The sequence below is a fragment of the Stegodyphus dumicola genome, chromosome 11 (genome assembly GCF_044657685.1).
Source record: "Stegodyphus dumicola isolate Sdum_Otavi_A_Nest chromosome 11, ASM4465768v1".
In the NCBI taxonomy this organism is placed as follows: domain Eukaryota; kingdom Metazoa; phylum Arthropoda; class Arachnida; order Araneae; family Eresidae; genus Stegodyphus; species Stegodyphus dumicola.
The window spans coordinates 88,575,729-88,590,515 of record NC_140778.1 but is presented as its reverse complement, the minus strand read 5'-3'; the positions used below and the strand labels follow the sequence as shown (position 1 = coordinate 88,590,515).

The following is a 14,787-nucleotide window of genomic DNA, read 5'->3' as shown; positions in this document are numbered from 1 at the left end:
CTAGAAGACTCGTTGAAAACTCAAAAATCTTAATTTAAATCAATTTATCTTTATTTTCAGCTGGAAAAAATACTCGAGGTCAACAGTTACACACGGCACTTACAACATCCAGGACAATGTTATTGGTGAATTGAATGCTTTTTTTTTCCCTTTTCTACAAATATGATTCTTAAAAGAAAACCACTGACTTTATTTTGCGCCTGCAGTAAAAAAATAATTAAATAAAAATTCAGCACTTCTGAATGAAAATTAATAATGCAGAATAGTAAAAAATGTCTGGAGTTTCCAGCATAGAACAAGAACACCCAACTTTAAAAAAAATTACCCCTCAAAATGGCTGTGAATAGGAATGGATGATATTTGAACGCATTGTTTTTGCAAATCGTTCTACTATTAAATACATTTTCCCTAAAACATTTTAATTAATTAATTAATTTAATGAAATAACTAATTAATTTAATTAATTAATTAATTTAATGAACTAATTAATTAATTAAAATATGTATTAATTTCTTAAAACATTTGTTTTGATCCAAAAATTTTCTTTTATTTAAATCCTGTCAGTTGTAATAGCAATTCATAACTGAATTATAGAAATTAAGAAATTTAAACTCGTGTGCTGAGTTTCATTAGAGTGAAAAATTCGATACTATGCTCTCTTTTAGTTCAAAGAGCCGGTTGTGATAAATGCGCAGGATTATTAACGGACGTGTGAGGTTGTTATGGAACAAATAAAACAAACAAAAGACTTTACATATACTCATATATTTTATTTATTTTCATTAGTTACATTTATTTTCAAAATGATCGACTGATCGACGATAGGAGAAATTTTTTTTTTTATACAAAATTTAAGATGTTATGTTTGTCGTCTACATTACAATCTCCTTCCTGTGAATTTACTACAACTTTCGACATTTATGGACCCTAATTTTTGGAGATTTTGTTTCATTCGCAAGATATTTCCGTTCAGGTGCATTTTTCTCTTCCGAGGTAATACTTCATTTGTTCTTTACAGTTGGCCATCTCATTTATGGATCTCTACTAATGCCGTGTGATATGTTCTACATCTTCACTTGAAGGTTACTATACATACAAAACTCTACGGGGTGATAGAATGCAGCTATACAAAGCAATATTCGTTATAAAAAAGTCTGTGCGAAACGCAAACGGCGACCTGCTAGGTGGCATTGTAAATGGCATAAAAAGAGTCGTTCCTCGACCCCATCGGCATTTTCCACCGTAAATTGCCGGCTGGTTATACGAACCACGAAATTTCCAGGGCGATGGATTAGTCGAGATGGTCCCATAGCTTGGCCACCGAAATCATCGGGTCGCTTGTGTTTGGACATTTTTCTGTGGGGACATAAAGCCTAATCTATGAATGCCCCATTGAAGCGAATATGGATCTAGTCGCCAGGTTAGCCGTTGTTGCCGGCGATACTCGGAAAATGCCTGGTGTCTTCGCAAACGTACATCATTCCCTATCGCGCAAGACTGCATTACAGCTCGTGGAAGGTCTTTTGAACAATTTCTTAGAACATGTACATCAATTACATTCCTGTTCATAAAATCTGTTTTGTAAAGTATCTCTTCTCATTCTTGTGTTAATTCTTTAACTGTGTGAGTGAAAAATTAGCTCTTAATTTCTCACCTTTTGCGTTCCGACCACACGTTCTATGACGAATATTGCTTGTATAGCTGCTTTCTGTCACCCCGTAAAATTTTGCCCCCTTGTTCAGATTTACTCTATTTCAACTTTGCTTTACATGACCGAGGTCAAAGAGCGTGATGACTTGGAAGTCCTTGACTCGTAAAGCCCCATTCCTATCTCTGCGGTAGGAATGTGTTGCGTATGTGGTTCTCCAATCAGGGAACGAAATTGCTTTCATTGAGATCTGTGATGCGGTGGCGTCATCGTCTCGAGTGTGAGAAAAAGAAAGGTTTGGTCTTGAATGAGCATAACCTTTGTGTCTACTGACATTGACTGTGCATGAAAAAACACAGACTGCATTAAATCGTACAGAATTGTGTATTTAAGCGAAACGATGTTTGAGGAAATGACCCCTTTTTCGTCTTTCATTCACGTTTCCTCTGGAAGAATTTTGCTTACCACATTACCATGTGATGGATCCATTGGCTTTATTTCTTAAGAGTGAGCAACGGCCTCTTCTGGCTAAACTATCGCACAGCATTTAACAAAAGTGTCAGACGTGTCACTTTTACGGTTTTATTAAGCATTGTGAGAGTCCTCTCACAATGCTTAATACAATGCATTAAATGCTTACAATGCACACAATGCTCACAATGCATTAAATGCTGCAGAGGCCGGAGCCAGGTCCGACCTTATCTGAGGGCAAGATGGTTGGTTTTATGTGACGTGGACGGTCTGATTTAAAGGCGGTGAAATCAAACATATTATATTTCTGCAAAAAAAAGGGCAGTCAATTTTATTTTGCACTTTGATTATTGCTCCAGCAAGTACCGACGGTCTAGAATCGGTACTGGCTCAAGCAATAATTAATAATAATTCAATAATATACTCTTCTTAATTTAACTCTACATCCCCTTTTCAGGTTCTTTGTATTTGCAGATTTTTCATTTCTGGGTCCAAAGTTTCGATTTATTTGTAGTGCATGGAGCAACATTATATTTTAAATATTGATTCATACATTTAAATAAAATATCTAAATGTGGCGGTGTGTAGTCAATGGTCCTGCAAAACATATATTGATCTGCGATCCTTAATGATGTTATTTGCAGTTGAAAACATTGTATTCTTTCCGAATCTTTAAAAAAAAATGCTGATTTTTTCCGCATCTGTGCACGAATTTATAAAAAGGTAAAACTTTTATTTCCTCAAGAACGTCTTACTATCTGATTTAATGTTCTTTGTGCTATAAATCGGGAATCTGAGAGTTTAATTTCCTTCTCCAAGCAGTAGTTTGCAATTTTATCTTCAAAATTTTCAATTATAAAATAAATTCCTTTACATTGCCATTTCTCGAATTAAAGTAAAATTCATTGTAAGATATATAATTTAAATCAGTTGAAGCACAATCATCAAGAACTTCGCATATAAGCACATCTTCAATTTAACGTTCAAGTAATCATGTAAATCCACACATTAAATAATTTTCCCTAAGTAAAAAATTTTTCAATATCCGGATTTAAATTAAGATCTGCTTTATGCAGAATAATCTTTTTCTCCCGCGCGTGGTCTCGTGGTATAACTGCTAGCACGTACGCATGGCTACTGGAAGATCCTTTTTTGAATTCCGGCGAGAGCATGTATATATATGTCTTCATATGTTCCTTTCCCGGAAAAATGAATAGTTTTAATTAAGTGGTTACCTATGTTTAATTTGTAATCAAGGAATTTCATTTAATATTTAAGCTTTCAGAAAAGCAAAAATATACAGCAATTAAAGAAATAGAGAATATGATAAAATATTTACGCTATTCTCTTGTTGACTAAATTTGCCCAAGATAAAATTAAAACGAAATGATGGCAAAACATAAAGTAGCAAATTAAGAGTGAATGGACATAAATAATAGGTTTAGATTTTAAAACGCGAAGAAAGTGATCTGCTCACGGCTCTTGTAGCATTATTTTTTTTTATTAATTTGATAATTAAACGCTGATGATGCAATTGAGTTAGCTTTGATAGAGCGTACACGCGAGTTTGACAGCTGGGAATTTGAGTGCTCTTACTCAGGGCTTAATTTCTAAAATTAGAAGTGCCGGAGCCCCGTGGAAAGGACTGTGAAGAAGGAAAGGAAAAAAATAATAAATAAATAAAATAGTTAAATTAAAATAATCAAATAATAAATTTAAATTAATATTAATTTAATTTAAGAATTAATTAATTTAATTTAATCAAATAATAAATTTAAATTAATATTAATTTAATTTAAGAATTAATTAATTAATTAAATTTAATCAATTAAATAAATAATAAATTTAAATTAAGGAAAAGGTTAAGAGATAAAGAGAAATCTAAATTATTAAATTAATTTTAAATAGTTAAATAGAAAAAAAAAAGTATCCAACCTTGTCTTATTTGGCGCTTCGGCTGGAATTACAATTCCACTTAGATGTTAAGCAACTCAGCCGATCTCCATCTGAGTTTATGCCCTGATTAGTCGTATAATGTACTATTTCAAGGGATGACAGGTACCACTCTTTTTTTGCAAAGATAAAAAGGTAAAACGACTAAAGCTCCACTAATGAGAATATTGAGAATTCTAGAAACAGTATGAGGATATAGAAAGAAATTTAACGGAAAAGTATAGCTTTGTAAATAAAGAGGGAAGATTTCAAGACCTTCTGATCGCGATGCCCTGTCGATATCATTCTAGCCATCAAGTAAAATTTTTTACTAAATACGTTTCCTAAATAAGGTGTGAGAATAAACATAAAACTTCCCTCTACAAGTCACAGCAGTCTCAACTTCTGTGCAAGGCTTGAGTGCGAGGGAAAGACAGGCGTGCATTCAGAAGTTAGAATTTACTTTTAAGGCATGTTTACTATAAAACCAAAATTTATCTGCTAAAATTGTGGTTCACTTACATAAAAGAAGTGCCGGAGCCCTTGTTTTAGGGCTTCGGTGCGCTTCAGCTGAAATTATAATTTATGTGGAAAACTGTGAAGTACCGGCGCTCTGCTGTTACTTGTATTTCAGTTATACGTAATTAATATTTAGGTATAATTATGCAGAACCTTTATGTTAAACTCTAGAAAGGGAGCCGGCCTCCGGCGCTCTGCTGTTACTTGTATTTCAGTTATACGTAATTAATATTTAGGTATAATTATGCAGAACCTTTATGTTAAACTCTAGAAAGGGAAGTTTCAGAAATAAAATAGAAAAGGTGGTGTTTATGCCTTTAAACAATAATATGAAATACTATTTAAATAAGAGCTATTTACATATTTATAAGCAAACAAAAATTTCAATTTAGATTCGGTAGATGCGCAAAGTAAACATTTTAAGTATACTGAGCAAGAAGGGACACTTCTTCATTCTCTGATACAGAATATGGGTTATATTTAACTTTTAGTTAATGTTTAACTGAAATAGTTAAATATTAACTAAAGTTAATATTTAACTTTAATATGGTTAAAAGCGACCCCGACTGCCGTGCCGAAGGGTTCAAATCTTGGAGAAGACATGGATGTTTGTAAATGTAAAATGATTGAGCAGCATGGCGGCGGGTTTAAAGTCCTCTCGAGAGCTTGATTGTAGGGGAAAGAGTGGTAGAAGACTCTCAGATACCCCGGAGTGCTCTACTTCAAAACTGGTGCTCAAAACTTTGACCAACGGCAGATGCAATCTTGTAATTCTTCAGACGATAATAATAATTCGTGGGCTTGTTCTGACTATATGAGACAAACGAGATTAGTAACAAAAGCATGTGATATTGCCTAAAATACCGTATCCAATTTCAGAAACATTCTCTTAAGATATTGCCCACATCTTTGATATGCCACTGACAAACGTTTTCACAGATTCGTAAAATTTTGTTTCAGAATAGTTTGAAGAATGCATTAAATCTTTTCAGTGTTTTTCTAATTTTTGTTTTTCAACACTTGGTAAATATGGTTGTTTTGTAATCCCTCGGCAATTTGGAATAAACTCTTTGAATAATGAAATTTACCGATGAATGTCTATGCTTTAGACTCATCTCAATAATGACATGTACTCCAATTTCGTGTTTGTAGAAATATGAGACTTCAACATTTGTGTTCACAGTGCAAACAGATGATGACTTTCGTCGCTATAATAATTTCCTTTCATTTCACGAGGCAATAAGAACAATTTTTTTTTAATTGTAGATGTCTGATTAAGGTAACTGCTATTTTTCACATTCACATTCTAAGCGCAGAATAGTTATTTGATTAATCATATTTTTCATATTATTTGAGTAATTCTTCATTAACTGTGTTTTTTATAGAACTTCCTGCAGGAATTTTTGAGAAACCTATATTCAGCAGAAATCGACCACGGTAAATTGCTAACATTTCTAATACATTTCTTTTAACTTATGCTGTACATTTAAGACTTCACCTGCAATAGTTATTGAACATTATCAGAGCTCGGTACTGATTGCTATATTTCTTTCAGCTACCTAAATTTTGGATCCATTGGTTCCCATATTGGCCATGAAATTGCCCATGCGTTCTCGTATAAAGGTGAAATAATTAGTTACATTAAAATGTCTAAGTATTTAAAACACAATTTTCGAAAACGTTTAAACTCTGGGATAATCAAATATAGTACATATATATATGCGTGTAAAATAAAAAATACGAAAGAAAACTTAATTGGCTATAACTTCTTTTTTTTTTTTAAATTTAATTTGGGGACTTACTCTGTCTTAAAAATAGCGCTATAAGTCTAAATTGCGTCATTCAAATTAATCGAGCTATACTACGTAACGCTTAATGCACTAACCTCTTGACTAATCACCAAATTGTAAACCAAAACTTTTTAATTCCTTCCATTCTTCCTTTGGATCGCTATGACCTTTTCGCTTACGCTTTCCTCCTGACAAGACGCTCCTCATCCACGCTGCTGTTTACATGCCTGGGATGATGTAGTAAAATCCGTGTAATGGAAATTATTGCATTCAACTATGATTGAAAAATATCTTACCTACAGGAAGATGATCTGATGTGAATTATCCTGGAATCAAATTATGTTTCGAAACGGCCATGCCTGGAGGTTTTTGCTTTATGCATTCATCCTTCTAACTACGCAATAAAGTGTCTTCGGAGGCCAGAAATTAAAGTACGGGGTTCCTTCTTCTACGCATTAAACCATGACATATATACATTTAATACATATATTTTTAATATCAGAATATATTTCCTCCTAGGAACAATATTTCAGTATTTTTGTAACTTAAGGTAAAGTGAATTAAATTAATATGCAGCTCAATTTTTATAGAAGTATGAAATATAAAAATCAAATGGGGCTGATGAATAGTAACCATGAATAATGATATTAAAGTGTACTTGAACATACGCAAAATTATAAAAATGAAAGAGAAATGTTAAGCAATTTTTACGATAGAAACAAAATGTAAAATTTATATTTAAATCACTGTTTATCTGGCAAAGGAGAATTGTCTTTTCAAACGAAAATAATTTTCCCTTAGCAGCTGCACAAAAATTTGGGATTATGGAATTTCGTCACATTTCAAACGATCAAATTTCTTCTTACTCGATATAAAAAATAAAAACATGAAAGATTTATTACAAAAATAAAACTTTTGGTTTTTTTTTTTTTTTTTTTTTTTTTTTTATGTCGAGTATTAAAGTTTTTCTAAATTTATATTTAGAAAACTTACTAGTAATTACTTAGTACGGAGTCTTGCGAAACGTTTAAAACATTAAATTTCATACTTTCTACAATTTTTTTTAAATTTAAAAATACAAATACTTTAATCTCTACTTTACTAAAAACATTTTTGTAACTGGAAGTATATGTTTACTATCAATTGTTCCGAGAATAAAGGTCTTTTGCGAACACCGTGTATAAGTGCTACTTTTAAGACTACTAGCAGCTAAAAGAGATCACTCTAGTAAACAGTTACCCCAGTACTTCAAAATACCCGCCGAAGTCTCTTCATCTTTCTTTGTCACATTATGGAAGTAGTTATTATTTCTTACTTTAGCCACTTCGGTATTGAACATAGCGCATTCTGTTTGTCCAACGTACCTAGAGTATTAATGGTACTTCCTTTGTAATGTAAGAAATATGTAAAATAAACTTAGTTCTGCTATCCGTTGTCCTTGTTGATGTTGCAATATTATAGCCAATAGTATGTCTTTTGGTTCTTCTTTGCCCATTTCTGTTTCAAAACCATAATGCTATTCATAGAATTTTCTTTAAAACTGAAGTTATACCATAAAGACTGCATGTTACTTGCATGAAAATTACAGTCGCTTTGGAGGTTACGCAAAATATTAATGTTGTATATAATTTAAGATTTCTGTAGCACCTGGTTGTGGGCTTAAAAAATGCAGATTTACTCGTCATTTATGTAACATTACAGTTAGATCAGTCTCAGTCTCAATGGAATTTTCTAAGTAGCATTGACAATGCCTTCTGGATACCGGTGTGCCATATAGAGCTAGTTTACGACTGAGGAAAGAGACCTGATTCTTGAGTTTCATGAACCTTAGTTATTATCGGACCCTTTTGCCAAGTATATGGGTTTGGTGTAAGTGCCCTCCAATAACTGATTGCATAATAGAAGCAATAATATTTTAGAAAATGAACGGGAGGTACAGATCAGAGCTGCTTTATAAGGCCTATTCCAGAAAATATGGTGAATAGAATGTTAGCAAGAGAAAGTGATTCCCGAAGCTGGCTGCTTCTTTCCGCAAATGCTTCTGTGTCCATCCAAATCACTCCCAATACTTGCATCAAATAAGGCTGCACGCCTTATTTGATGCAATGGCCCTCAATAATCAAACGCATGGCCCTCAATAATCAAATCGCTCGACCCAGTGCTGCAGGCATGGCGTACTCACGCAGTCATGGCATGACTGCGTGGTATATATATAGCAAGCGGGAATTGTTCAAAGACGGATCATACTTCTGTTTGGGACAGAAAAATGGCCATCGTGTGTAGAGATATCTGTGAAAGAGCTACCTTAGAGCAATTTTTACTAACCGAACTGCTAACGCTGCACATAGCTCTGTGGTTGAAATGGCATAAGATTCGATCATTGGAAAGTTTTTAATGTTTTACGTCTAGAAATGGACATAACTCGGATTGAACATTCTGCATTCCAACCAGTTTTTCAGGATGTATACCTATGATATTTTAACAAGAAAATACACGATCACGTATCTCCCTGCTAAGCTTTCATTGTGAACAGGTCTTGCAATCTTCTCTGGCATTCGGACCTCTTCCCGATCGAATATCTATAGGAGTTCAGTTCATATGAACCGCATCAAGGACCGTCACTAATTATCCTAGAGGATCCTATAATCGATGCGGTTTGTGACTATATACCTGCAATTATTAATCACCTTACTGGCAGGATACTTCGTAGTACAGAGTCCTGTATCGACGCTTTTGAGGACCATATAAAGTACTAAAAAATAGGCTATGTATAGCATGTCTTCTGCTATTCTTTTAATCATTCCCGCAACTCTGTCGGTACTGTGATTTTGATTCGGCTGTACCTAAGCATTCATGATACTGCAATTGCAACTTCCAGTTTGATAAATGAATAAATGCTTGCATTAATCGCGGTACCAGTTTAATCCGTATGTTGAAATTCAAATTAACGTAACAGACGAGATAGGGTTTGCAAGAAACCTTATTTCATCTCTACAGATTAAAAACAATGATTGTGGGATTTTTGCTGCGCAGGCAGAGAAGTGATTAGTGACACTAACTGCCGGACAGAAGCGCCCTGACTAGAATCTCGGAGAAGACATAGTTGTAAGTTTTCCATCCTTTCATACGGTGGCAACGATGGCCTACTTATTAGGTACCTTCATAATATACTGACCACCACCACCACTTCCGGACTTAACAGTAGCCAATGCCATTTAACGGCGAGAGATTCCCATTTGAAAAAAAAAAAAAAAAACTCTGGTCTTTTTTTGCATAATTTGTATTTAAGTTCATAGAAAAAGTGAGCCTTATTTGCTCTAATTTTATGCATCTAGAAGCAGAATCAAGATTAATACCATGCTTGTACGTTTTTACATGAGGACGAACTTGCTGTACGATTTACTACTTGCGGCTCCGTTTTATAACAGTATCTTTGTTGCAGTTTTATAGCAGCGTGTAATGTTGAGGGGTTACTTACTTACTACTGGATATTTGTTTGAAAAGTTTGTTTATCAGTACTAGCCTGTTGCTACTAAAAAGCTAGTTTATCAATATAAAAGTCTGTTTATCAATACTGTTGTAAAATAAACAGACTCAGTCAAACAACGTAATGATTAATTAAATCTCTTATGCGTAACCTAGATTTTTTTATTTTTATTTTCAGTTATTAAAAAAATTTTATTTATTCTTGTATAATTGCGAAAGAAAATATTCAGAAAGGGGAATGAACGAATTTCTAAAGCAAATACTGATATATTCGTGAGAGGTATGCAGATAACTTCTTTTTTCAAACGATAAAAATATTTAACTTCCTTTAGAAAAACAGTTTTGCGATTTGTAAAACAGAGAAAAGATAAACAGAGAGGGAGGAATTTATGCATTTTTCTGACACAAGATATACACAAGACAAGCACTTCTTTACAAGTCGCAAAACTGTTCTTCTTAAAAGTGTTTATCTTGTGTCAGAAAAAATGCATAAATTTCTTCCCCTCTCTACTTTTCTTTTCATTTTATCTAAGATTAGTCTAAATACCCATCTAACCTAAGATCTTATTGTAATTCTGAAAAAAAAAATCTCACGAAGTAAAAAAAAAAAATAATTTTATGATAGGAATAATCGATCATTAATTTTTAAGCGATATGTGAAAGATGTTTTTGTGTGTCCCCACACCATTCTTAATGGTTATGTTAACATTTCAGGAAGACTCTTTGATATAGATGGTAATAAAAGAAACTGGTTCGATAGGGCAGATGAAAATGCTCTCATTAATAGAACTCAGTGCTTCGTAGAGCAATATAATAACTACACAGCTGGCAGTGAAATTCAAATACAGGTAAGATAACTTTTAGTTTCTGTATGCTTATATATACATACAAGCGGAAGTCCATCCAGTTAAGTTAAATTGAGTGTAAAGAATCTAATAATAGAGAGGACGATGCCGCTGTAATCCTTCTCTACTAACGATGCAAAAATTACGATTCATAGTCATACATTTTTCAGTTTGATGTGATGTAGAGCCGATATAAAAATTTCGATAGAAAAATAAGCTAATTCTCTCTCATTATATCAGCAACATTGGCACGCAGATTTCAATGATTTTCGTCTTTCTAATCAAGCGGTCGTGAAAGCTGAAAGTTCCTTCCAATATTTCACCTATATTTAGTCAATTAAATGTGGTAAAAAATTTATCCTAATTAATCAGAAATCAATAACGCGAACAAATAAACACACAAAAAGACATTCTACTTTATATGTATAGATTTTGTAAAACTTCCAAATTTTTGATTAACAAACTCTACGATTTGAAAGTTAGTAGTAGCAACACTTTTCGAAATAAAGCATTTTTATCTCCAACGAGCGAGACTGTTGCCACTCGGAAAAATCAGTGCGAAAATTAGCGCTTTCAGAGTTTTTAATTAGCATGTCTGCAGATTAAAGCCGTACGAAGATGGAAATAGTCGAAATGGCTCCTGCGAATTTTTAGAATCGGGAATAATGAATTTAATATTTGGCAATGCTATTTTTATTTCATCGTAAAACTTAGAAACTTTTTATTAACAAACTCTAGGATTTGAAAGCGTGCAGTGGAAACAACTTTCGAATTAAAGCGGATTTTCATCTCCAGCTCGCGAGACTGTTGCCACTCGGAAAAGTGAGGAGGAAAATGATCGTTTTCCGAGTTTTTAGTAAATATCTCTCTTTTTAGCTATATTTTTTTTTGTAAAGAAAGTGGACGTGGACCTTTTTCAGGACCCAGAAAAGAATTATAGAAAGTTTAGCGAAGTTATTAGAGGACAACCAAACACACAGACTCTATATATATATAGATACACATCAATATTTAAGAAACTGGTAAAACAAACCAATGACGAACACATATCAAAGTCACTTGTAACATTCCGCCCCCCCCAAAAAAGGTGGGAAGGGTGCTGTGCTATATCTTCCGTTCTACAGGACCGATTGACAAAATTTAAATTGCATCTCTTAGTGTCTCGAAAGCTCGACTTAGATATATGTTAGATTTATATATAGCATTGTTATAGGTATTTTGGCACAAAATCGGACTTTTTCTGAAATAGCATACCAACCGTGTTCTATATTTCGATTCTACGACTGAAATTGTGCCAAGTTTTGCAGAAATCGCACGGATAGTTTTTAAAAAATTAGCTTTCAGAATTTTAACTTGTCAGTGTTAATTGAATTTTTGTATATATTTATTAGCATCATTTTCTTTGTTAAGCTTACTTAATTCCTTCTTTCTCAGTTCGAAATTCAGGTTCAATCCAAATAAATTTGCAGTTATTTTCTAATTTATTTTTTAAATTTATACATTTTAGTAATTTTTAAAAATTTTTCAAATACAAAATTGAATTATAACCTATAAAATTTTTACTGTCATTTAAAAAAGTAGATGCATTTCTAGTCATACCTACAAAAATTTAGAATTTCTTATTCAAAATTTCTGAAGGCATCCTTGAATTTATATAATGCCTCATTTTAAAATTTGGCATATTTGTTATAAGCTATAAGAACGCCAAATGTGGTCACGCACTTTCTTAAAATTATTTGTAAGAATAAACGATGCACCTTCCCCCCTCTCGTTCACAATGAAAAAAAAAGGGAAAGGAAAACAGGTTACTATAATTTAAGAATTTCGCCAGGGGAAGTAATCTTGGCGCAGACTGAAAAATGTACGCCAGGTTAAATATTTTAATTCTGGTTTAATCTCATGAATCTCACGAAATTTTACAAAATTTAGTATTCAGGCATAATTTGAATCGTAGAATGGAAATGTGAAAAAAACCTCGGTATGTCATTTAAAAAAAAACTTGGAATGCCTATGTTAAGACAGTGCTATACATAAATCAAATATATATCCTAAGTGGCGCTTTCGAGACATAAAACACGCAAGTTAAATTTCGTCAATCGGCCCAATACAACGAAAGATATATAACTGGCCCTTTTCTCTATGCAGAATGTACCTTTCATTGCATTCATTCGTAAGTACGTTTCTAAAATCATAGAAATCTATGGAAATTTCTAGAGCTGTTTTCATCAAAACGGTGGCGTGGTTCATAAAATTTCAAAAGTCGCAGAGAAATTTCGATTTTTAGATATAATCATTTACCAATGTAACTGCTCCTAAATATACCTGTGTATCGTGAAACCTAGTAGTTACGACAAAAATGTGATAGTAAAATAACTCCAGAGGAATATGATTAATGTCGGTTGGCAAGCACATCTTCACACAGAATGATAACCAATCTACCTGAAATGATGTAGAAATGCAGTACTGGAGCGTCAGCAATCACCGTGAGGACTGTGAAATAGGACTGGGGAAGATGTGATGCTTCAGAACAGACTGCTAATTAGAGTAGTTCCGAATACTAACACGTTACCGAATTTAACAGCTACGGAACACTCTGTGGAACACCGAAAACCTGTACATGGAAATACAATAAATATAATTAACAACAGTGATAATTAAGCACAGCTGTTAAACAGAATCGCTTAGAAAGATATATGTGCTCTTTCTATACAAAATATTTTCGCAAACTCATAGAGTCATATCAATCATATTTGCGCAATTTCATGTTTCCAAGATAGACCTGCCAAACAGATGATAATGGTACCAGTTTCCAGGCACTGCGCAGTATATGCGTATGTAGGCATGTGTGTATAATCAAATGAATTCATGTAACGAAAAATTCTGCAACCCAAACTGAGGGTAAGTGTAATAATTAAAATTAAAAAAAGAATACTACTAAATGATTTTAAGAGGGAAAAAAAACTTCGAGTTATTTTATAACGAATATTTAAATTTTCACAATCCCTAAAAGATATTTTATTTTCAGCTACGTTACAAATGTAAATATTTCCCTCTTCAATTTAAATACGGCATCTAAATATGATCGAATTTAATATCAAATATGGATCAATTTGTCTCGTAAAGGAATCATACGTTTTGGGTGTTTTTTGTATAAGGAATACAAAATTTTCCTAAATGTAAGTGTACCACCCGGAGAAACGCATAAAAAGTTAGATTGTGTGTATCCTCAAAATTGACTTCTTTAAACGTAAAAATGCTAAAACATGAATCTTTGCATAATTTAAAATACTTTTTTTAAAGTTGGAAGTCTATGATTACGACCAACGGCTGCGAAAATAAAGACCCGGTAAGGACATTTCTGGTCATTGTGCCTATACTCAATTCAATTGATTATAAATTGTCTGTACTTCATTTTCTAACCTATTATTAATGTAGAGAAAGAGATTCTAATATACTGATGTTCACAAACATTTCTGTAAATATGTATAACTTTAATAGCAGCATTTAGCAGAGACGTAACAATGGAACATAAAAGTTAAATAATACCATATTCTCTGGTGCATGTATATACAGGCATTAAACAAAATAAACAAGTTTATAAATAGAAGAGACGTTTATTGAGAAACTGCTGTGTTTACTTTTACTTTCGTAATTAATTTACGTCTATTCGCTTCCCTGCTTTGGCAACACGTTTTCGAGTTGTCGTCCACCATAGAATTCAGTCGATAGAATGTCAGTCGATAGATCTGTAGCCTATTTTAATACTTATTTTTATTGAACAATATTAGCGGATTATTATTAGATGTTTATGCATGGATATTTAAACATTACATGCTTACAGTTTGTTCGAATAAACTGGGAATGATTTAACTTATTAAAGAAATATAAAAAATAGAAACTTCTCTCTCAACATCGGCGCCATTTGATTAACTGCCATTAAACACGCTGCTTTTAACTCTGTGTTTAAAAATGATAAATTTCTTCAATATGTATTAATAAATTATGTATGTTTTTGATAGGTAAATGGTGTTAAAACACTAGAAGAAAATATTGCTGATATCACTGGTTTGAAAGCAGCTTATCAGGTAATAATATT

At 32.9% G+C, this 14,787-nt stretch overlaps 1 protein-coding gene across 2 annotated transcripts in view; it reads left to right on the top strand.

Moving 5' to 3' along the window:
• The window catches only part of LOC118193237 (neprilysin-2-like), a 101,484-nt gene that overhangs the window by 78,139 nt on the left and 8,558 nt on the right, over positions 1 to 14,787 (top strand). The window contains exons 14-18 of one of the 2 annotated variants that reach the window (XM_085826467.1): positions 61 to 125; positions 5,956 to 6,007; positions 6,126 to 6,193; positions 10,561 to 10,694; positions 14,711 to 14,776. In XM_085826467.1, coding sequence (XP_085682593.1) covers positions 61 to 125; positions 5,956 to 6,007; positions 6,126 to 6,193; positions 10,561 to 10,694; positions 14,711 to 14,776 — 385 coding nt within the window. The remainder of the gene's footprint in view (positions 1 to 60; positions 126 to 5,955; positions 6,008 to 6,125; positions 6,194 to 10,560; positions 10,695 to 14,710; positions 14,777 to 14,787) is intronic. The other variant, XM_085826468.1, reaches the window with a different exon arrangement.